Below are 23,578 nucleotides of genomic sequence, written 5' to 3'. Positions count from 1 at the left end.
GTTCCGGCCCTTTCCAGAGTCCCACAGTCGCTGTCACTCTCTACCTGCCAGTCTGCTCAATCCTTTTGCAACCTGGGGCTTTAAAAACTCTCCGTGTGAGCCTGCACAGGGGAGGGAGAGGAGACCACACAGGCAGCCTGTCAATCTTCAGAACAGGGCTGATCTGATGACTCCTCAAGGGAGATCTAGTTGGCGGAAATAGGACAGTGATTGATGGGCGGATATCATTTGTTTAGGAAGTGACCACACCAGCTAGGAGACACTCTGACTGTACCAGCACCCACCGTCACCTTTGTTTTCCTGTTAAGACGCCCCGTGCATTCTATCACCATCATTATTAATGAAAACAAGCGGATAACACAAGGAGCTGTGGCTGAAGATGAATCACCCCGGTGAACACGAAAAGGTTAAGGAACCTCAGAGGAACTTGACATCAGCCATTCACCCAAGTATCTATCCATCTAGTCAATGATTTAACAAACATGCCTTGAATGTCCGCCTCATACCAGACAAATCCTCCTTTAACTCAAGCATCCCCCCTTGGTCTCAAGGTACTCTTGCAGTTAGAGGGGCTTCATCTAGCCATTGGCACAATGCTGAGGTTGATAAGTCAAGGTGGGTAGGATGACATTGGGGGGGGGGGGGAGGGAGTGCTGGCTTACTTTACAGAGAGAAAGCCATAGGGGATTAGAAAGATAAGATTCCAGGGGCTTTGGAGCTGGTATTCCAGTTACTCTGCAGTCAAAGGAAAAGGAAAACAGAGAGACAGCAAACAGCATGGTTTACTCGAGGTGGAGGAGGCAGAAACACGGTGGGCTACAGGGGAGGGCGCTGAGCGCTGGCTAGTACATAAGAAAATGTGGTCACAAGCAAAAGGCTGTGACGGAAGACTGGAGTGGCAGAGAATGGAAAGCTAGAGATGATTTTGGAGGTGGAAAACAGAGGATTTGTGGGTAAATCAGACAGGAGAGTACGAGAAAATAAATCAGTCAAGCCAGGCTGCTGCTTAGATTTTTGGCTCAAGCATGGATAAATGAAACAGTTTACCAGAGCAACAGAGACTTCCTAAGGAAGCAAACCATGAACACAGGGACATAAGAATGTGTATTTGACATGCAAGTAGGAAGGCAAAGTAGATGACCAGAAATGCCACGTAGGGGTCCAGCAAAAGGTCATCAACTTTTCTAAACAAAGGAGTGATCCACTGTAGGAACTTGAAGAATTCTAAGAATTTAAAAGTGGGGGAAGACTGGGCGTGAATGAATCTATCAACAGGAAGAGAGAGAGAGCTATGAAACAAGCATACAGAAAGCATACAGGTAGACTCAGGAAAAGAGATAAAGGAGAGCAATCAGAAACAGGAGTCCTTGGGGCGGGGCTGATGTCAAGCAGCTCAGAGTCTGCAGTGATAGTGAGAGCCTGAGTGGCTGGTGACTGACTCAGCAGGTAAAGGCGCCTGCTGCCAAGACCCCTGAATAACTTGCATTTTATCCCTGGGACTCAGGTGGTGGAAGGAGAATGCTGACTCCTGTATGAATTCCTCTGACTGAAAACATGGTGTTGTGTATACACACACGCGCACACACACTATAGTTCCATAGTTTAAATTTTCACAAACACACACACACACACACACACACACACACTGTAGTTTAAAATTTCAGAGCTCAAGCTAGATGAGGCAATAGACAAATACATTTGGAAGTATGAAGCTGTCAGAGGGAATAAGCAAAATTGGAGTTGGTTAAACAGCAAATACAATGAAATCAAAACAAGTGTTGACAACCAGCCCAAAATTCACATTTTGGGGAGGAGAAATGATGAATTGGAGTATTCTAAGCTGTGGCGTTGTGGGATTATGTTGTTGGTTGGTGGAGTTGTTCTCTTGTGCAGATTGTAAATGCCTCCCTACTTTAGTAGATTTCTGTACCCCCAGGCTTCTCTAGCACACCTGTGTGTTTGATGGAGCCTTCTGCTGGGTCAGGAGGAGCCCCTAGAACAGTGGAGGCAGATCTAGTTTCTAGAGCAATTCTGGCAGAGTTAGTGGTGGATTCCAGAACTTAGTGCTGGGGTGTGATGACCTTCCCTTTGAGTCTTTTGTTTAAGCCAGTTAGGTTTGTCATTGTCTGTTGATAACAATCATTTGTAAGATGTATGCCATTGAAGATAATCAGAGCTATTATTGATGATGGAGAGTAAAGATAAACAAAAAAAAAAAAAAAACTAAAGGAATGAATTGCAGAACATTTGTTTAATGTGTGAAGATGTGTCACACATTGGTTTAATAAAGAATTGAATGGCCAATAGCTAGGTGTGATTTCTGGGGAGAGAGGAAGAGGATAAGGAATCTAGGCATGGATTACACCAGAGAGATGCTGGAAAAAAATCAGACGTATGGTATAGAGCAGAGATAATAAGAACATAGATTAATTTATAGTTATAAGAACTATTGGGGACAAGCTGAAGCTAAGGGCCTAACTTTCATAATTAATAATAAATCTCTATGTGGAGATTTGGGGGGGGTGGAGATCCAAGGATAGTTCTACAAGAAAGCTTGCTACAAATGGCTGGGGAGATGGCTCGGTGGTTAAGAGCACATGCTGTCCTTGCAGAAGATACAGATTTGACAGATTTGGTTTCCATCACCAACAATGGGCAATGTACAACATACTGTAACTCCATTTCCAGGGGTCCAGTGCCCTCTTATCGTGTCCATGGGCACCTCCACAGATGCGTTGCATACATAGACATCCGGGCTCACGCATCAAATAAAAGTAAGTATTAATAGTATAAATCTTTACAAATGTGTTGCAAAGAAAGGAGAGCTTGCCAAGAGGGACAAGGTATCAACTGTGCTAGCATTCAGTTGAAACAGCTCTGCATAGCAACAGATAATTGGATGAAGACTTGAGCCCCGCCCCATACACTCTCACACACATGAAAGATGAGTGTGAGAAACGGCTTCTGTCAGTTCACAGGGGCTACATAACAATACAGTGAACTGATGTCCTGGTTTGGATCTCAATTGTCCCTCGAAGACCTTTGAGTTCAAAGTTTGTTCCACAGGGTGCGACTTAAAGATGGCAGACTTTCAGACGGCCTGGGGTGGGGGTGAGGGGAGGCTTCAGGTCTTTCCAGCACACTCCTGGCATGGATAGTCAGAATCACAACCTCTCCCTCTTCTTTTCCTTCTCTGCCTTGCGATGAACAATCCTGCGCTGCTCTAACGAGCTGACAGAGGCCCGTGGCTCTGTGTCTAAGATAGGGTTTCTACTCCTGTAAAGAGACACCGTGATCCCAGCAACTCTTATAAAGGAGAACATTTATGTGAGGTGGTAGCTGATAGTTTCAGAGGTTTAATTCTTTATCATCATGGCGGGGAGCAATATGGCTGGCGGTGTACAGGCAAAGAGCTGAGGGTTCTACCTCTTGATCCAAAGGCCACAGGAAGAAGGCTGAGATACTGGGTGGTGATTGAGCATATATGAGTCCTCAAAGCCCACCTCCACAGTGACACACTTCTCCCAACAAGACCACACCTACAGTGGGGGGGGGGCGGATTTTCTTTCAAACCACAACCCTGTCTATTACTTTGTGGAGTGGAACCTTCAAAATGTGGGCCAAACATAAACCTTTCCGCTCCATAAACCGTATCATCTTCATTATTCATTACAGTGGCAGAGAGCTGACTACCTACCACAAATATCTTGTAGGTGACAGAAATTCATGACTCAGCTCTATAGGGTCAAGAGTCAGCATGGTTGGGTTCTGGTAAGGGCCTTCTCTGCCGTGTCCTCATATGCTGGAAGAGGAAAACAAATTCCTGGGATCTCTATTATAAGGACATTTGTCCCATTGATCCCATTATGTGTGTGTGAGTGTGTGTGTGTGTGTGTGTGTGTGTGTGTGTGTGTGTGTGTTTATGAGGTTTTGCCTGGATGTAGAATGTGGGGATTGACATTTAAAGGGTGAATATTATTTGCTAATTCTTGGAGATGAGATTGAGGTTTAGATTCTTGATGTTCAGGCTGGCCCTTGGACATGGACAGGAAAATTGAGGTTTTAACTAGTGTCATAGGTACTGTTCCTGATGCTGAAATGCCACAGGAAAAGCCATTAAAAAGGGAAAGTGTTTGTTGTGGCTCGAAGTTCAAACATACAGCTCATCATGGTGGGGAAGGCAAGGGGATGGCAGCTGGGGGCAGCTGGTCATGTGACGTCCACAGGGATGAGAGCAGCTGGTCCCATTGCATCCAGAGAAACTGAGAGTAAGGAATGCTTCTTCTCAGCTCATTTATACACAGTCCAGTATCTGAGCCCAAGGAATGGTACCATGCCAAAGGCTCTGGATCTCATCAAGTTGACAGCTGACCCTCCATCACAGCTAGTGTATGAGAATGGGAATTACAGAGGAGTTCATATTTAAAGATTTGTAGACTGTTCTTTCCATCAGAGCAGCCAGAGCTGCTGAAGTGGTGGCTTGTGCCCACTGTCGAAGGAGACAGATTAAACCAAGTGCCAGGGGCCAGGGAGCTGGAATAGTGAGACCCAAATGCCTGGCAAACCTGAGGGCCTGAGCCTGATCAGCAGGTCCCATAATGTGAAAAGCTGTCTCCTGACCTATAGCTCTCTCTCTCTCTCTCTCTCTCTCTCTCTCTCTCTCTCTCTCTCTCAGACACACACACACACACACACACACAAAGAAATGTAGCAAAAACAAATAAAAAAAAAAAAAAACCAAGCCATGGAAAATGAATCACCAAAACTTCCAGTTTATCTGGTGAATCTGTAAGTGGGTGTTTTACGTCAAAGCTGCCATTTTCCATTTCGTGGAGCAGATGAAGGGAATAGCCTGACAGTTATCGATAGCATGGTTCCACCATGGACAGCACCACCTCCAGGTAGATACTGCTGTTAAGACACAGGCTTTAAAAAACAGATGCCCTTCCAAACCAACATAGAGAGAGAGCCCTGTTGTTTGGTTCAATACATGACAGGTCAAAACACTGAACTTTTTCTGCTGACAGTATGCACAGCAGGTTGCCAATCAAAAAGGCTCTCATGCGGTCCTTAACAGTATATTCATTCCTCATGCCGTCCTTAACGGTATATTCATTAGACATCATTATGCCTTCATCACTAAGACAATTTGGATTTTGAAACTTGGCTCTAGCATGCTCAGGTTCCATTTGAACAGCAATCACCTGTCACTGCTTAAAGTGTCATCTCCTCAAGTGACATATATTTGAATTGGTTGGCTGCTCAGCCAAGGGTAGTGTCAGTACCAATGCTTACACAATCTCTGAACCCGGAGCTGCCTCACAAGATCACAAGCACAAGAAGAGGCTCTTAGAAGTTCATTTTCATGGGAGAAGGCTCCTCACTCAGGACTACGTGCAACAGGATTACAGCCTGATCCTTCTGCCTCTCCTAAATTCCGGATTTACAGGTATGTGCTGGCATTCCTGTGACTTCTTTAGACCTGTAGAATCAGAGCTAAGGCAAAGCACTACTGGGCCGCTCTGTAGTCAGGGTTGCACACCCCTGCCTCAATTCTACCTCTGCTGAAACATAGAACTCATATTAGTCTACCCATAGTTTAGCTGGGGATCACTGAGCCCCTTTAGTCCCCTTTCCAATGCACATAAAGAAACATCTCCTTCCTCTGATTTCCATAATTATCCTTCAGTTGGGTACTGACGACAGCTGCCAGCCCAATCTGCTGGGGCTGCCACAGCTGGGCTTTTGAATTGAAACTCCAGTCACAGCACCACATCAGAAGACTCAAGGCCCAAGAATTCCATTGCTTATCACAAGTAGTTTCACACGAAGCATGCTGTTTTCAGATACATTCACTTAGGGAGGAAGTTTATTTCATTTCTTCCACTTAGGAAAGTTCTTTATAATGTCAACTCTAATTACAAAGTCCTCCCCCACCCCTTTATTTAACAATGGGAAGGAGGGTGACCAATGATTCACGCTCACTTGGAGACATCAAGAGTGACTTCCATTGTCCTGGCATTTCCCTTTCCTAGGGAAGACAGCCTGCCCTTGATGATCCATCCTCTCCAGTAACAAGTTACCTTGTGAAAGGTCGGGATGTAAGGTAGAGACTTCTGCAGGGTTCATCTCAGTCACTGTGGCTGGCAGAGACCTCTGCTTCCACAAAACTGACTTCAACACACTAGGGGGTGGAGAGGACAGCAGCAAAGCTGGATAACTGCATTTGATTGGTTCAGCATTTCCTGGTACCTATGAAGCCCAGGGATGGACATACATCTTAAGAGACTGGAGCCTTAAGAATCATTTGCTACCAAATCAGTGTAAAGTCAGGAAGTGGAAAGGACCCAGAAGATCCAGCTGTGTTGGCCCAGCAAATAGGTAAGGGGAGAAAACGCTAGTGGCGTCCAGTGCAGTCTTCAAAAGTGAGTATACCACAGGAAAGTAATTCAGCCAGTCAGGAACTTTCACATCTTAGTTCTGTCAACAACAGGACTCAAGTTAAAACTCGTGGCTCCTGGATAAGGTTTGGGAACTGTGCTAGATCATCCATCCTTCCATCCATCCACCCATCCATCCACCCACCCACCCACCAACCCATCCATCCATCTACTCATCCACCCACCCACCCATCCATCCTTCCATCCACCCACCCACCCACCAACCCATCCATCCACCCACCCACCCACCAACCCATCCATCCATCTACTCATCCACCCACCAACCCATCCATCCATCATCAACTATCTACCAGACAAGATGTTTCATTATTTAGTTCAGGCTGGTCATGAAGTCCTGGCAATCCTCCTGTTTCAGCCTCTCAGGTGGTAGGATAGATAATTAACTGACTCAGGATGTTCAGTTCCCATTGACAATGAACTGGAATCAAGTTTTAATATAGGATTTAGTAAATACTTACCAGACTAGTGGTGCATTTGCCCATGGTTTTTATAATGATAACACTATTGATGAAGACTCACTTCACCCAGGGCATCACGAGTATTCAAGTATAATAAATTCCTTTTCTAGGAAAAAACCTTGTAAGCCCTTTGAACTTAAAAATTAATCCTACCTATTCTAAAATTCACTGCTAATTTTAAATTCTGCAATTAATGGCAGCAACCACAACAGCTACATGTAGTGACAGAAAATCCACAGCAAGCCTGTTACAGTGAGTAGCAGTGACAGTTCTGAATCTTGGGATTTACAACAAAAAGAAACAAAAGGTTTGTCTTCCAACACTCATCCCCTTACCCTACAATAAATACATTTCTAGAATAGCAAAGAAATCATGTTTTGAGAGAAAACTCCATGAATTAATGCTGATAGCTTTTTTTTTTTTTTTTTTTTTTTTTTTTTTGTCTTTGTCTTCCAAAGATGCGATCATGTCACTGGGATCAATTAGGAGACACCTGTGGGCAGGCTTGTGAGGGAATCTCCTGGAAGGTTTGAGGCAAACAGGGAACACACTTGTAGAATAACAGAACCTTCTGGCAGGGGGCCAGATGGTCTGAAGGAGGAGCAGCTGCTCTGCTGCTTCAGGCCTTTGCTGCTATCAGAACTCAGATCCTTTGCTCTTCCAATATGGGACTGAAGAATTACAGCTCTCCAGGGGTCCCCCATGTCCCCAGCACCGATTGGGTGTCAGGCATCTAGCCTCAAGAACTAATTCAGTGCAACTCCAGAGTACGTTTGGAGAAGTTAACAATTCCTGGTGGACAGGGATTAGTATTCTAATCGCTAGCATTTGGTCATGGGCTTTAAGCTCCCAAGAGACACTCAGAAAATGTCTGTTGAATGACCAGATGCTTAGCAGACTTCTGTTCGATGTTCTTTTGCTTTTTTGAGAACATACCTAAGTAGGCCTGGCTGCCTGCGTCTCACAGGGCTTACAATGCATCCTGAATGCCAGGATTAAAGGCTGCACCAATATGCCCAGAGTTTACCATTTTTTTAAAAAACAGAATGTGGCCCAAGACAATGAATATTCATTAACATTTATATGTATGAGCGTTTGCCTGCCTGTTCGTGTATCACATGTATGCCTGGTCCCCGAGACCCAAAGAGGGCAGCAGATTCTCTTGAGCTGGCATAACTGAAACATGCGAGATGCCACATGGTTGCCAGGAACCCAATCTGTATACTCTTAAAGAGCTACAAACCTCTGGGCCATCTCTCCCTCCACCCAATATTCTTTTATACATTTTACTAGTTTTCAAATGTGTTTTCCTAATTTCGTTGTTGTATGACTGTACTTAAGAAATTTTGAAATTAAAATTTTCAAGGTCACTTGAAAAACTGCACATTTTTAAATGTCCCAATTTTAAAAAGAAGATAATTATAGTGTAATTTAAGCGTTAAAACTTCAAAGATACACTTGACCACCAATGAATAGAAAAGTACCCTTTTATTGAGGTAAGACAAGTGTATTTACAATACGCCATTGTTAAGAGTATATAATTTGACCATGAGACTTCTAAAGCAGCTGAATTCCAGAGAAGTGTAAGGGACAACATTGCAGGCATGTTTCTGTTACAGAAGGTACATTTGAACATGACAGAAACACTTAAGGCTGAGTACTAGAACTTTTCCTCCATTTGGGGGAATAAAGGTTTTTGTTGTTTTTTGTCACAAAGACAGAAGGCTGATTTTTAGAAGTGGGCAGGGCTTCCAGAAGTCAAAAGGCTGGTTTGTTTAAAGACAAGCCTCCCAAGGTTCTGACAGAAGTGCAGTGCTGATGAGCAGTCAGTCTCAGGCCCCCGAAACAAAGTGAGCCCAGCCCCTGCCTTGCAAAGGACGCAGAGCTTCTCGAATCAGATCCAGTGTGTTCTGAAATCGGACTGCTGAAAGGGCATTTTGCTGTAGTGCAAAGAACACTGTGATGGGTCATGTCGAGGACGAATTTAAATGGCAGACTCCCGCTCTAACAGAGTGACACCTAGCCACTGTCAAACCACATGGGCCAGAGCCTATGGGAAGCGTACAGGGCATCTCACACACGTCCGTTCCCAAAGCATAGCACTGACATTCCAGGGAAGGTGTGACTTTGAGAAGGTCAGACACATTGCCAGGTCTTTTATTATCCCATGAGCTACTGAGGTAGGGTTCTCCAATTCACAGGTTACACCATAAAGTCAGAAGCAAGTACCAAACAGGACAGAAATCCACAAGAATGAACCATCCCACTACACACCAGTCCTTCCTTCTGCAGACCAGCAAGGCTGGAGATTCTCCTGGCACCAAGAAATTTAACTAAAAACATCAAACATTGTAACGTCTTGTAGAAATGGTTTGTAAATAAATACAATTTTAATTATGATTTTCTGCATTAAAAAGCTCTGAAACTGTTAAAAATAAATAGTTCAATCATTAGTGGTAAGATAAACAGTGTCACATCTGAGGGTGCTCCCATGACCAGGTAAGGAAGGACACCATTGTTGCTGCTGGTAGAGTAGCAACAGAAGGGAATGACAAGATTGCCCCAGCACTAAGCTCCCGAGGAACCCCACAAGTTTAGTTATAATGTAATAGTTTTTGCATGTCACCGGGGCATCTTTTCTCCTAAGTCAAGATGGAGATCAGTGGGGGGCAGGTATGGTGCTTGCTGCCTTCTGGATGTTACAATAAGGCTGCAAACAGGAGGAAAGTTAAGATGAAATAACAGCCCTTCTCAGTCACAGAATCATGCTTTTAACATGTTACACACCTTCAATGTCACCACAAGTTGTGAAACCAAGGTAGGAAACTGTGGCCAAATTTCATAAGAACACAAGAAGAAAAAACTACATCATAACATGGGGAAACCATCTGATGTGCATCATTTAGTATCTCAGTAACTGATTCCAATGCCCTCTGCGGCAGACTACTCCATGGTCAGAGTGCTCTCTGCTTGGCGTCTGCGTGCAGCAGATTGTATGAACACACCCAGGCCATGCTCAAGAGATCTGCGCATCCACAGTGTCGTAGAGTCCAGAAAGCACTTGGTCAGCTATGCTTGAAAAGTAACAGCTCAAAATGACCTCTGCGTATTCTGAAAAAGAATGTCTAGTTCAGATTTTTATCTGGCTCCAAAATATTAAGATTCAAAAGGACCACAAAGTTTTATTTTCATGTTTACAAAAAAAGTGATTGACACATGAAACTGGGCTTTCCTTGGGCTGATACATGGAGACGACATAATCTAATCCAATTCAGGCATCATTATCAGAGACCCAGCACACCTAGAAATACCTGGGCCATCATTAAAACAAAACACAAAACAAAACAAAAACACAGAAAAAAAAAAAAAAACCCCAAATGGCTACTGGTGTTCCTGAATCTTCTAAAAAAAAAAAAAAAAAAAAAAAAAAAAGTAACAGACACCATGGTTCTCTATTAACGGCTGTTTCACGGGTTGCAGCAAGACTAAGAATCAGCCTTCTCAAGTCACTAAACTTGGTAACAAGGATCCATCCTCTCCAGCCGCTGTGCTCAGATGGTCTGGCCACAAGGCTGCTGTCAGTGCTTCTTCCATAACTGTTGGTGCTCTGGAGGGTGTGCGCTTTAAACTTCTGAAGGGCTTTACAAGCTAGTTTGAGAAACTGAACTTTGTGCTGAATAGTCTTCAAAGGGTTCATAAATAATATAATATTTAAAGTCTTCAGTTCCCTTGCTGTTATACCATATTGTTGCTTTCTCCAACTTTATCTACAAACTGTAAGAAGAAAAACATAATTAAAGGGAGCTCAGGCCTTGTATAGCATTGAACCAACACTTTACATGCTGGTTTCAAACATCCAATTTTATAAGGTTTGCGGGAATTCAAGGCATGACATAGTGGTTAGCTGGATGGTGTCCAACACCACCTTCTCAGGTGTGTATAAAATTTACTTTTCTAGAAGCTGCTTTTGCATGACATGTCATACACATGAATTTAAGGGTGAAACATGAAAAATGCAACACAATGAATAAAATAACGTATAAAATGACACTGACACTGCTAGCTCAACAAAAAAAGAAAAGACTGAAATGCCGGCCACTCATGCATTAATGAACCCAAAAAGATATTTCCACTGACCATTCCTGTGGATCTCTTCTGGGCCTATGTGGTCTTTGGACAAACAGATTTAACTCAATTAAGTTCAGTAATAAACAACAGCTATCAGCTATCAACTGAAAACATGTTACATGGGCATTCTGGACATCATACTTAGGGGGCAAAGACACTGAGACAGTCAGTGTGGCCAATGTAAACGTATGAACTTCAACGGACACTAAGGTAAATGGTCACTGATGGGCTACTCTGCTGTCTTACGTGGGCATCCCAGATGGTGATGATGTGCAGCTTGCAACAGTTACATCATCAGGGCAGTGCTGCAGGGCGGGCATTGCTGAGATTGCACCCATGCTTCACACCTGTTACGTAGGCACTGACCGCAGACCCCTACTGTACACACTCATTTACACACTCATTACAGACTTGTAACTGCAGTCTTAGCAAATTCAAACGTCATTTTACATATAAACGATACCTAAGCTGAGTCTGGTAATAAAATGAATGGAGCCAGGGTCCACCCACCCCAAGCTGAGGCACCAACCTTTGCAATGATCCTCAGCAGGTGACTGATAGAGGATGCCTGTGGGTTCACTAGAGCCTTAAAACACCGTATTTGCTCTCCACAGACAAATGATCAGGCTGTTATCAGGGTGCTTTGCCTCTAAGACTGATCCCCAGGGAAAAGACTGGGCTTACAGTGGTGCCCATTTTCCTGGAAGTCTGTTAGCCAAGGACTCAGGTGACACTGTGGCTGTCCCTGCAATCTCTAGACAGACAGATGGGCCTAACCACCTTCTGTACTTCAACCTGGTTGTTCAGAATGAGCATGGACCTGTGGAACAAAGGTTCTTCCCAGGTGACTTCTGCTACGGGTTGGCTCTAGAGCCTAAAGAACTGTCTCCCTCCACCCGGGCTCCATCTACAGCATTCTCTGCGTATTTTAGGATCTCACTTAGTTTTCAGACTAAGGAAGATGGCTAGAGAGAAGTCAGAGTTGTCATGAGGTTGACTGGCTCTGTGAGGTCATTCACTGACTTGGGAAAAATGTTTGGCATTTCTACTGTGAGTGGCAGGTGTTACGCTGGGCTCTGGAGAAGAACGGCTAATAGCCATCTGCCTACTCTGCTACGAGCGACTATGATCACGGCTCTGGAGCTCTCTTCTCGATAATTAAAACAGGAAAATGTTACAATAGAGGCGTATACAAGGAAGACAGGCAAAGCCATCCTGAATCTGCCACAGGGAGTTGGGAAGGCAAGTAAAGCCTGAGAGGCTTCCCGAGACCCCAAACCGATGGAGCCCCCATGCCCCATGGCAGGTCAGTATTAACACATCCACAGAACACACCCTGAAAGCAGGATGGGTTTCACTTAACAATTCACAAAAGTAGCTTAGCATTATCAACCAGAGTAACACCAAAATAGAAAACAATACCGAAAATGGCATGTCCAAACAAAATGTCAGGTTTTGCATATCTACAAACTATTAGTTTCTGATTTTCAGGGTAACCAGGATCCACGTGGCACAATCATTTATATCATAATGCCTCAATCACATTGACGATTCACGCTCCCAGTGGGCATCACATTCATTTGGATGGTTTAAAAAATGTATTACTGCATATATGACTACTTACTGATCTGATTCCAGGCAGATTTAGGAGGGATCCAAGGACAGGCACTCTTCTGATAAAGCCAACAACCACAGGAAAGAAGCCCCTGGGAGGAGAAAGACAGGCTGTCAAATCAATGCTTTCTACCAGGAGGGGCCACTAACCCAGGGAAACTGAGACTTCAGAGTCGCTAGTTACAACAGTTAACGGTTTGATCGCTGGCAAAACGGTGCCCGGAGTACAATGGGCAGAGCTGTGCTGTCACCAGACCATGGGCTTTTCTGTCTGTCCCACTGCTGAAGACGGGAGGGGCCACCAGAAGAACCGAGCTGCTGAGGCTTCGTGTGAGACCATGAAAACACACACAGACAGAACAGCCAGTGGAAGGCAGCCTCACATCTTGTCAGTTTTTGGTGGGACACATGCCCACACAAGTGACCCAGCCGCCAATTAGTTACACTTTGTCTTCCACATCAGAAATGCTAGCTTTCCTAAGACAGATTTGCCTTAATTCATTTTCATGGTTTAGGTGACATGGTGCCTGGCACTCTAAAGTATAAATACAAGCAGTGTTTCTGAACGTATCTTCTCATGCACACTCTGCTTTACTGCCTAACTGGTTCCCGTAAGACAGCAGTGCTCAACAATCCCCCGTGTTCTTCACTGGGCCTCTCGCCATGCAATGCACATGCACGAAGCATGCTGTGCTCAAGAAGCAGCTACTATAAAGCAACATATTTACATAAGAAAATGACCTGTCTATCCACTTATATACCCCACTAAAGAAACAGCAAACCCTGCTGTTTGGTGTAATGTCAACTTGACACAAGCTAGAGCCATCAGAGAAAGGAGCCTCAGCTGGAAAAAAAACAAAAAACGGCTCCCTGAGATCCAGCTGTAAGGCATTTTCTCACTTAATGACTAATTCGGGAAGGCCCAGGCTATGGTGGGTGGTGCCATCCCCGGTTGCTGGCCCTGGGTTCTATAAGGTGGTCTGAGCAAGGCAGTAAGCAGCACCTTCCACAGCTCTACAGCAGCTCCTGCTTCTGGGATCTTGCCATTTTGAGTTCCTGTCCTGACTTCCTTTAGTGATGAACAGCAGTGCTGAAGATAAGCTTAATAAACCCTTTCGTCCCCAACTCGCTCTTTGGCAATCATGTTTTGTCACAGCCATAGAAACCCTAACTAGGACAAATTGTTAGGAGAGTGTAGTATTGCTGTGACAGACCTTACCATGTTTTTGGGGGGGACTGTGGAACTTTGGTCTACAAGAACCATTGAGTGTTAAGAGCTTAGTGGGGCGTTCTTTAGGAACGGAATATAAGAATGTTAAGTACAGAGGATGGAGGCTTGACTTGTAAAGTTTCGGAGGGAAGTTTGAAGACTCTTATCAGGGCTGTTATTTTGAATTAGGATCGCTTGGCAGGGGCTGGAGAATCCACTGTGGATAACAAGATAGCAGAACTACTGAGGCAAATTTTACTTTGCTGGAATACTTGATGTGGGTGGGCTGAGTTAAGAAATCATAAAGAAGAGACCAGCATCGTTGAGGTGAAGCCACACTTGGTAACGTGTAAGCATCACCCAGGTAGTATTGGTGTTGCAGGCATGAAGGGATCATGGGGAGCAGCTGAGGCTTGGCACTGTGAGAGGCAGGAGAGGCCACCGGTGAAGATGCAGCCTCAGTGGCAGTTGAAGGCCCAGGACTGAAGGGGTCACGCGGAGAAGTCGAGGCTTGGCACCACGAGGAGACCCTACGAGGGTCCACTGGTGAAAGTGCAGCCAGCTGCAGGCAGGGACCGGCACACTGGAGATGCCAGGACCACGGGAAGACCAGCAATAACTGTAGCAGTGGTGGAGTGCAGCCAGCTGGCGCCTAGAAGACAGCTGTGTGTGTTGCAGAGGGCGGAGCTGGAGACGTAGTCAAGACCTCTGGAAGAGTCCGGAAGACAAGTGGGGCCCAGACATTGGATGGCTGGAATTTTGTTTTGCGCTGATTTGGTTGTGACTGTGTCCTGATTTTTTTCCCCTCTTGATGTAAAAGTATTTTATTGGAGCCCCTAGTTGAGAGACTTGAATTTTAAAAGACTTTGTATTTTTAAAGATATTGACTATTTTAAGGGAATTGTAAAGATTATGGGACTTTGCAAGTTATTTAAGATCTTGGGGAAGAAGGGTTGTGGCTTAACAGTGATGCGTTTGTGGGTCAAGCTGAGCAGGGGTCAGTTGTACTGGGTGGTTGTGTGGGAATCTGACACATGCTAGAGTCGTCAGGGACGAAGCACTGCAGATGCTTAACAAACACTTCCTTACTTCCCTCAGGCAGTCACTTACACCTAGGAAACTTTCTTATAGTTGACTGACCTAAAATTGAAAGACTTAGTCTAAACAGTGGTCATTCAGGAAGCGACACTCCCATGTGAGGTCGCCTGCCCAGGGCTCTGAACAGTTATCTGATACACTGGCTCACTGAAAGTAGGAGATAATGGCCTACCTGAACAAGAGAAAGAATCCATAAATTTCGAAGATCATGCCTATCAATGGCCAACCAATGAGGACCACAAACACACCACCCAGGAAGAATCCCGTGGCTTTCACTTTGTGTTTCTGGAAGAAGAATCTGAATGTTCTTTCTAGACCAATTACAAAAGCCAAGCCAGCCACAAACAGAACCTAGGAGAGAAAGACAACACAGACAAGGTTAACCCCTCATCAAGTGAAGAGCAAGGAGACGAGTCAGCAGTGAAGCAGTTCGCTTGGCGTCTGCTGTGCACCCTGCGCAGAGCCAGCTCACGGGGCATGCACGCTGGAAGTCCTGGCTGTCTCCACTGGCCTCATCTTGTGTCTAACCCCATTCAATGGGGGAAAGATGGTGGAAAGGGACTCCAAGACCCACATCGGCAGTTTCCCCAGCTGGCCTGGATGGAAGGGAAACGGCTTAGTTCAACAGACAGCTGGTGAGGCCTGGATGGCCAGCTCGCTTTAATTTCCCACCAAACGTCGTTCCTGACTGTGTGACAGTCACTGTGGGGTGTAGCGGTTTCTACGGGTGGGTGATTTCAGTGGTGACTACACAGATGGCAGAGGATCAGTGTAAAGCCAAGGAGGAGAGCCCAGCAGCAGAGTAAGAAATCCTTTCCCTGCACTGTGAATGAAATGCCCCCCCCCCATCCCCATAGTTTTCCTCAGGGCAAGTTACTTCTTACCACACATACCACGCCCACCAGCTAAGTACCACATTCTCAGAAATCACTAACTTTGTTTTCCTTTCTTTTAATTAAAGTAAGCCACAGACTCCAAACACATCTTAAAATCATTCAGTGACTTTTCCATCTCCCCACAAGGGGGTTATTTCCTCCTGGAACTCCTGTCTGACCAGACAGGTGGACAGGGTAGTACACAAGCAAGCAACCAAAGCACTTCCTTTCCAGTGATGTCAGGAACACAGCACCCAAGTATTCAAAAACAGAAAACTACATTGATCTATTCACTCATGTGCTGGTCCACAGGCATGTGCATGGAGGTTAGAGGGTATTTTAGAGGAGTTAGCTGGTTCTCTTCTTCTATCATGGAGCTCCCAGAGATTGGTTAGTGACAAGCCCCTTTGCCAACTGAGCCATCTCATGACAAAAGATGTACTTTTTAAAAGCTTCTGGTTATTAAAAATTTGTTTATGTAATTTAATCACATGCACAGTCCCAGATATTTCCATTCAAATAGTTTGATAAATTTACTAAGGGGCTAGCAAGTCATCCTTCTTTTCTTTATTGTCTGAGATAGTACCTTGCTACGTAGCCCAGGCTAGCTTTGAACTGGTGGCAATCCTCCTGCCTTGTTTTTCTACGTGTTGAGCTTATAGGTTTGAGCCACCATGCCTGGCTAGGTCTTCTGCCTCCAACCACTATTCAGGTCTAACACTCATTTACTCAATTGCAAATCACACCACAGGGTAGCTGATCAGGTGGGAGCCTTAAGTTTATCTTCTGTTCACACAGAGCTGATGGGGTTCACTGCCGCTGCAAACTGTGAACCTGAGATTCATTTACCTATGATTATGAGCAAGCAAGTCACCAATAGATAAGTCTGATGAATTTAAAATGCACATGTCCAAAACTTACATTTCCAATAGCCAGCAGTGCTTTGTCAAAAAAGAGGATCATTCCAAAGAACAGGAAAAACACTCCAAACCCTGTTAAGCCCATGCCGATTTCTGCAACACAAAGCACATGGTTAAGGCAGAGAACCAAGTCCCTGACAATCCCACAAACCCAGCAAAAACCACAGGTCTCCTCCACCCTGGAGGTCAGCTTCTTCATGGCATCAAGTTCTCTACCAAAGTGAGGCAGCATCAGCTAGTTCTGTGGCCAAGTGCCAGGAGACAGGAAAAGGTAGGCCTAGATTCTAAACTCTCTCTCTCTTTGATTGTAGGCAAAAATGTACAGGTTTTAACTGTTTTGTCTCCTATAAACTTTACAGCACAACTGTTACATGCTTAGGACTAGAACCTGAAATAACAACCTAGCCCACATTTGTACGTGTTCATTTAGAGACGAAGACTCTGTCAATCAACTCCTGGAGACCCAGGGGTGTTTGTTGTGGTGCTAAGTGCAGTGGTGGACACAGTACTACTGAGGCCGACCTGCACATAAATGCTTTGCTGACCTTACATTTTCTAGGTCCTATCTTTCGTTTGAGGCCACAGACACTCTTGCTATTGCCACAAAGAAAAATCGGCCACTTACTTCTTGGTCACCCTGCTTTAGCTGTTAGAGGCTAACTGGCAACCTTTATTCTTCTCCCCAGAACTGCTGTTTGTATTAGTGATTTCTGGCCCGTTGCTTATTATTTTCCCTTCAGCTCTAGAGTGCTAAAATCCAGGCCAGCCTGTCTCCCTTCCCCTGCCCCCATACACATTACAAATCAACAAAACTAAGACTGAACCACATCAAGGTTCTGACAAGCCAATACTTTATAAACTTTACCTCTGTCTACAGCTCCATGGCCTGTTTTTTATACCATCTTCTATTTTGTTTCTAAAGTTAGTCTGAAAGAATCTACAAGCCTGTCTACCATCATTCTAGTTTAAATGTATTTCAGGCGCAAATATCGTAATTCCAGGCTAATACTTCCTTGCTCAAATGTTTCAGGAGAATTTACTAAAACAACTAGAAGGGCAAAACACTTTATTAAGCAACTAGGAGTTAGGAGCAATTCATAACAGCCAAGTTATCCGAGTGTGACTTCTATGTTCACAGATTATCTTAATAATTACACAGAATCCAAGATGTTTGTTTATGGAAAAGGAAGTCAAGCTGGTAACGTGCCCGCTGTGCAAGCAGGATGATCTGAGTTTGGATCCCAGCACCCACCTACAAAGCCAGACATGGTTCATGCCTGCGATCCCATGGCTTGGGAGCAGAGACAGGAGAATTCTGAAGTGCTCTGGCCAGGCAGTCCAGTTAAATCAGTGAGCTCCAAGTTCAGTAGAGAGCCTGTCATTCATATTCACCCCCCTCCCTTCTCTGAGAATGACTGATTGAATGTAAATCTGGCCACAACTGCGCACATAAAAAGTAAAAGCATTCCCCAAGTTTATAAATAAAGGAGAAAATTAAATGGAGATACAGTAATATGCATTGAGAACTTGCCAGGCACTGTGAGGTGTTTCTCAGAGCATATGAAATGCAACCCTCCCAGTATCGCTGGGATGTAGGCAGAATCACATCACTTTGGGATTGGAGGAAGATGATGGGTAAGAGGGGGATATTAGCTGCCCCAAATCAAACTATCGTTAAGTAACTGAACCAAGTCTATTTTAACCACAAAAATATTTTTACCCACAGTTTAAAAATACATTTACTAAACCAGAGGGTACTGGGCTGCCCAGAATGATGTAACTGACATAAAGTTTAAATCTCAGTGTAGAACAACCCAGTAGGCACCAGAACTACTGAGAGTTAGCTGCAGTGGGAGAGCGTCCCATGCGGCTCATCACAGTGCAGTGTCCACACGCATGCCTGGTGATCCCTTCAACAAGGTTCTCAGGCAGCAGGTGGCAGGCAGCAATGGCTTAAGCTTCCAGTGAGCAAAGTATCAGCGTGGACAGCAGCCAAGGCCCTGCCGCAGGTAGACATCTAGTCTTCTCACGCCACTATCCTACAGCTCAGAACCCAAACATTCCCACGACCTCTTCAAGTGCAGAAGGTCGGTCAGAAGGGGACAGCCACCTGTGGGACCTTTACCACAATAACATTAGCACAGTGCTGTCAGAAATACCCTACTGAAATGGGTCAAAACCTCACCACACCCTTTCTCGTCTCCAGAGTTCCCTTTGTCCCTCTCCGTATCCACCCACAAGTTCTCTGAAGTCAAAAGAACTGTATGGCACAATGATCTTCCTGCCATGATCATACCTGGGAATACGTAATATCCTGTCTCCATTTTTTTTCTGCCCATAAAAAGTAAATTTTGATATAAGCAAACCGAGAGGTTAATTTGAATAACAAAAAAACCTACTTAAGAAACTTTATAAAAAAAAAAATGACCAGTTTAACTCAATGTCAATCATGGCTGGCATTTTATCGACAGTGACACTTTACAGAGACTGAGAGCAGGCCCTCCTCCCCCATCATGTCCTTTAAGAAACAGGTAAGTTCAACCAGTTATGAATCTCAGAAGGTCAAACAAATACCACAGCAGCATTTTACTTAATGTGACAATCCAGACGTAACAGGATGCTGTCCCCATGGAAACCCTTGCCCTTCCTTTAGGCACTGCAGGAATGGGGAAGTGGTACCATAGTGTCTTCAGTCATCCACCCTTCTCAGAACTGAAAGCCTGAATCGTGTTGGCACCTCTCTGGAATGACACTGTCCAATCCAGCAGCAAACACAGACACAATTGGATTTAAAAAAAAAACAAAACAAAAAAAAAACCAAAAAACCTCTGGTTCCCTAAGCATCTCTTCTAACTCAACATCTCACCTCGGGCATCGCAAGTAAACATGGCAGAATTTCACACAGGAATTCGATAAAGAGGGGCAGGAAATCGACTTTTTCCTCAGAGTCCAATTCCTCACTGCCTTATGCACAGGGTAATTTAAATTCAGACTTGCACCATCCCCAGATGTGAAATTTACACGGAGTCTCCTCAGAAGCCAGTAGTACAGTGAAAAAACAATGCTTGTGAGCCAGCGGTCTTGGGACCATGGCCTTTTCTGGCGTGCGTGTGTGCAACTGAATATCCTACATGCTCCAATTTATAAATGGCCCATGTCTGCTTTACTGAATCAAGTTTGGCTCCCAGCACCCACATCAGGCAGCTAACAACTGTTTCTAACTCCAGCTCCAAGAGAACCCATGGCTCTGGCCTCCTCTGACACCCACATGCATACGTCAACACCCCCACACAGGCACATTAAAGGAAAACTAAGCCCACCGTTATCTACATATTTACATCTAACACTAAAATGGAAGAACACACTTTTATAAACTGTTACTAATAATAGTAGGGGGGGAAAGGGCCACTTTTACTTCCGATCAAAACCAAATGAAATGGATGGACCAACAGGCAATGATTCCTGGCTAGTTCAAATCAAACACCCAGTGGGCATGATCGGGCTGCGAAGGTGTATAGGAAACCATAGAAAATCTGGTATTCCGGTGTGCCGTGACTTGAATTTGAACCTTCAGACTGTACTTGAGAATAACTTCAAGGAAGGTTTTCGTTTTCTGTTCAATGGGATGTTAGAACTCTGAAAAATCTAAGGCGGCTAGAGTTTGAAGAAGCAAAGGTCATGGCAATGAGGAAGGTGAAGCAAAAAGTTGTCATGCTTTTTTTAAAGAGTTAAAAAAAAACCTTTAAAAAGTAAACAGTTTTGGTAGGTACGTAAGTACAAATGAGTTTTTAAAGCGATGGAGCCAGGTCCGGAGAACACTTCAGTGTACTCTGATCTCTGAGACCACAAAAAAAAAAAAAAAAAAAAAAAAAAAAAAGGCAAGAGGACCGGAATGCTGAGATAGGCAGAGACGGGACGCGCACACAGTACACAGCGACACTAATAACGTAATCCTTTACCTGGAGAGACAGGCAGGGTTGCTCATGCTTGTGACAGTCAGAACTTTAGAGGCCGGGGCAGAAGGATTGCAAGTTGGAGGCCAGACCGCACACAAAGAACCAAAACCAAAACCAAAGGCCAGCCTCGTTTACACACTCCCAGACCCCCAGCACAGACAACCGAGACGCCACTCCCGACACCTCGGGGTGCTCCGACTCCAACTGAGCGCCGAGCGGCCTTACATTAAAATCGGCAAACTCGGTAGAAACTGAAAGGGGCGGGCAACAACCGAGGTCCTTGCGAGGGGGCGTGGGGCGGGCTGGAGCCCGGGGTCCTTGCGAGGGGGCGTGGGGCGGGCTGGAGCCCGGGGTCCTTGCGAGGGGGCGTGGGGCGGGCTGGAAGCAGCGGCAGCGTCTGAAAGCGATCGAGCAAGCGCAGCCAGCGCTCTCCGCGGGCCCCGCACCCCAGCCCCGCAGGGGCCCGGCCCGAGTGCAGGCGGGACGGCCCGGGAACTTCGTCCTCCGGCGGCGGCTCCACCCGAGCGGGCGCAGGCCGCCCGTCCCTCCCTCCGTCCCTCCGTCCCTCCGGCCGCCGCCCCACGCCGCGCTCGCCCCATTCATTGCGGGCGCGGAGCAGAGGCTGCGGCGGGAGCGCGGCCGACGCGGGGCCCCGGCAGCGCTTACTCTGCGTGTCGGTGAGGGAGATCATGGCGGCGGCGGCGTTGGCGGCGGCGGCCGCGGTGCCTCGGGGCCCACGCTGCGAAGCCGAGTCCGGAGAAGAGCCGCGGGGACGCCGCCCGGCCCGAGCCGCCACGTCTTCCGGAAACACGCAGCCGCCGCCGCCGCCCGGCCGCAAGGCCGCGCCCCATTGGCTGCAGCCTGGCCAATGGGGCGCGTTCTTGTTGGGATGGCCGCGCCGCGCCGCCAATCAGAGAGGCTCTGGCCTGTGATTGGTGCACGGGGCCGTCCCGGAAGGGTGGGCGCTGCGGGCCGGTGGCGGGAAGGGTTTTTATTTTATTTATTTTATTTTTTTCCACGGCGGAGCGGCTGTCAGGTGCGTGGGAGCCGGGCCTCGCCGCCGCCGCCAAGTGCTTCCACCCCCCTTGTGGAGGCAGCGGCGTGGAGGGACGCGCGCCGGCTTAGCTTGCGTTTTCCTCCCGCATCCGCGACCGTTCAGGCATTTGACTGACAGGCCTTTTCTCGGATGTATTGTGCGCCGAGCTATCTTTTACTGCAAAGTTACGAGGTTTGGGGGAAGGGGCAGGTTTTTGGCAACAAAATCCTTTTTTTTTTTATTTTTTTTTTATTTTTTATTTTTAATAATGGGAGGAAATGGACGTAGATCCATCGTTATCTCTCCTGAGCGAAGGGAGAGCGCCTGACGATTTCAGGTCCTGGAAAGGGCATTTTGCTAGGCTGTTTGATTACAAAAGTGAATAGAGGCAATCTATGCTCCGACCTCACAGCCCACGGACGGAATATTATCACGCTAGGAAGTGGTAAGGACATGCCGGTGTACACGAGGAAGGAGTCTTCACTTAGACTCATCCTTAAATGCCGGTAGCGATGTGTGGCCTCCATACCGTTTTAATCAAGGCTCAAACTGCCTTAACAGCCTTAACAGGAAGGGTGTGATTTGATAAAGCGAGAGGTCCAAGTGAGAACAGACATCTGTCTTTGGAGGGCGCGCTTAGTTTTAGCAAACTAAAACTAAGCTAAATATAACATGCTTTCTATTCTTCTTTTTTTAATGTAATGGTGTTCATAACAGTTTGGGGAAATGCACATTCAGGTTTAAGTTTTAACGATTAAAATTTAGTATCAGTTATGCTTTCTCCCATTTTTAACTATTCCAGATTCTTTTAAACCAATATGGTATTAGATGGTCTCTGCCTCCACCCTCTCTCTCTAAGTAAGCAAAGTTTACAGAGAAGTAGAGTAAGATCCCTGCAGCAGAGAGGGTCCTGAAAATCACCTGCTTGGAACACTAGCTTCTCTTAAGGGTGAATTTAACTGTAACTCTCTAAAGCAAGTGTTCAGTAAAATGCTAAGTGGTTGATCTATTTATGTTTTTGCTTAATCTGTGATATTTGAATCTAGCCTGCTTATTTGTGAGATAAGTCCTGCCAGACATGGCTGTACACACCTTTAGTCCTCTGTGGGTTGAGGCCATGAGTCCTGCCATCCAAGCTTTAAAGGCAGGGGGAAAGGGTTAGAGGAACAGCGTGTCGTGTTGCTAAGGTCCAATGGACCTGGTCGCAGGTCTATTTAATATATGACCTGTTTTTTTTTTTTTTTTTTTGCTATATCTGCAACTTTAGGACATTTGTTGAGTGGTGTTGACTTTCTGCTTGGCACCAAACAGATATTTGCTTTCTAACTCTTTTTGCACATAATAGTGACAGGTTGTCATTGACTGAGAATTATTCGTTGTATTGGTTTGGTTTGGTTTGCATTTTGTTTTGTGGTGCTGGAGATTAAACTGTGTAGCTGAACACCACAGGTTCACATGTTAGCAAGCACAGCTAAGACATGAAAGAGTGCAGAAGGATTTATTGCCACCAGGAGGCAGGGAGAACAGGGGAATTATTTTGAAAATGATGTTCTCCAGGAACAAAGTGAAGGTAAGGAATTGGTTAGGGAGGCCTGTTCGTATTCATGGGGCAGGAGAATTGGGATACATTCCTGCACATATCCAGGGTGCAGCAGAACAGATTTAGCTGATAGGAAATAAGACTTTGGAAGTGTGCTGCAGAGGAATCTGCCCTACCCCCCAATGCCTGCCTTGCCTACTGACTAATGCTTGTGCATGCTGAACAGGACCTGTGCCAGCCTCCACAGTATTGCTGTTAGAAAATGTTGCCATATTTGTTCTT

At 45.6% G+C, this 23,578-nt stretch overlaps 1 protein-coding gene across 2 annotated transcripts; it reads right to left on the bottom strand.

Moving 5' to 3' along the window:
* Positions 1-9,276: 9,276 nt before the first annotated feature.
* On the bottom strand, positions 9,277-21,536 carry Golt1b (golgi transport 1B). Of its 2 annotated transcripts, XM_051173343.1 has the most exons (6): positions 21,387-21,536; positions 16,766-16,857; positions 15,142-15,320; positions 12,672-12,753; positions 11,057-11,089; positions 9,277-10,693 (listed from the first exon to the last, which is right to left on the bottom strand). In XM_051173343.1, the coding sequence occupies exons 1-5, from the start codon at positions 21,409-21,411 to the stop codon at positions 11,081-11,083; spliced, it is 387 nt and encodes a 128-aa protein (XP_051029300.1). In that variant the 5' UTR covers positions 21,412-21,536; the 3' UTR covers positions 9,277-10,693; positions 11,057-11,080. The 2 variants fall into 2 exon arrangements, with proteins under 2 accessions (XP_051029300.1, XP_051029299.1); XM_051173342.1 differs by lacking the exon at positions 11,057-11,089.
* Positions 21,537-23,578: the final 2,042 nt, after the last annotated feature.

Source organism: Phodopus roborovskii, unplaced genomic scaffold (genome assembly GCF_943737965.1).
Source record: "Phodopus roborovskii unplaced genomic scaffold, PHOROB, whole genome shotgun sequence".
NCBI classification, from domain to species: Eukaryota; Metazoa; Chordata; class Mammalia; order Rodentia; family Cricetidae; genus Phodopus; species Phodopus roborovskii.
Note: the sequence above shows the minus strand (reverse complement) of the source record. Positions and strands in the feature narration are given on the sequence as shown.

What these genes read in the sequence shown, in the direction of transcription:
- Golt1b (XM_051173342.1), bottom strand. Translation starts at nt 21,411, where the DNA reads ATGATCTCCCTCACCGACACGCAGA. An exon ending in CTCCCTCACCGACACGCAGA is followed by an intron (nt 16,858 to 21,386) that starts GTAAGCGCTGCC and finishes TTTGTGTTGCAG; the next exon opens with AAATCGGCATGGGCTTAACA. An exon ending in GGATTCTTTCTCTTGTTCAG is followed by an intron (nt 12,754 to 15,141) that starts GTAGGCCATTAT and finishes TTCTCCTCCCAG; the next exon opens with GGGCTTCTTTCCTGTGGTTG.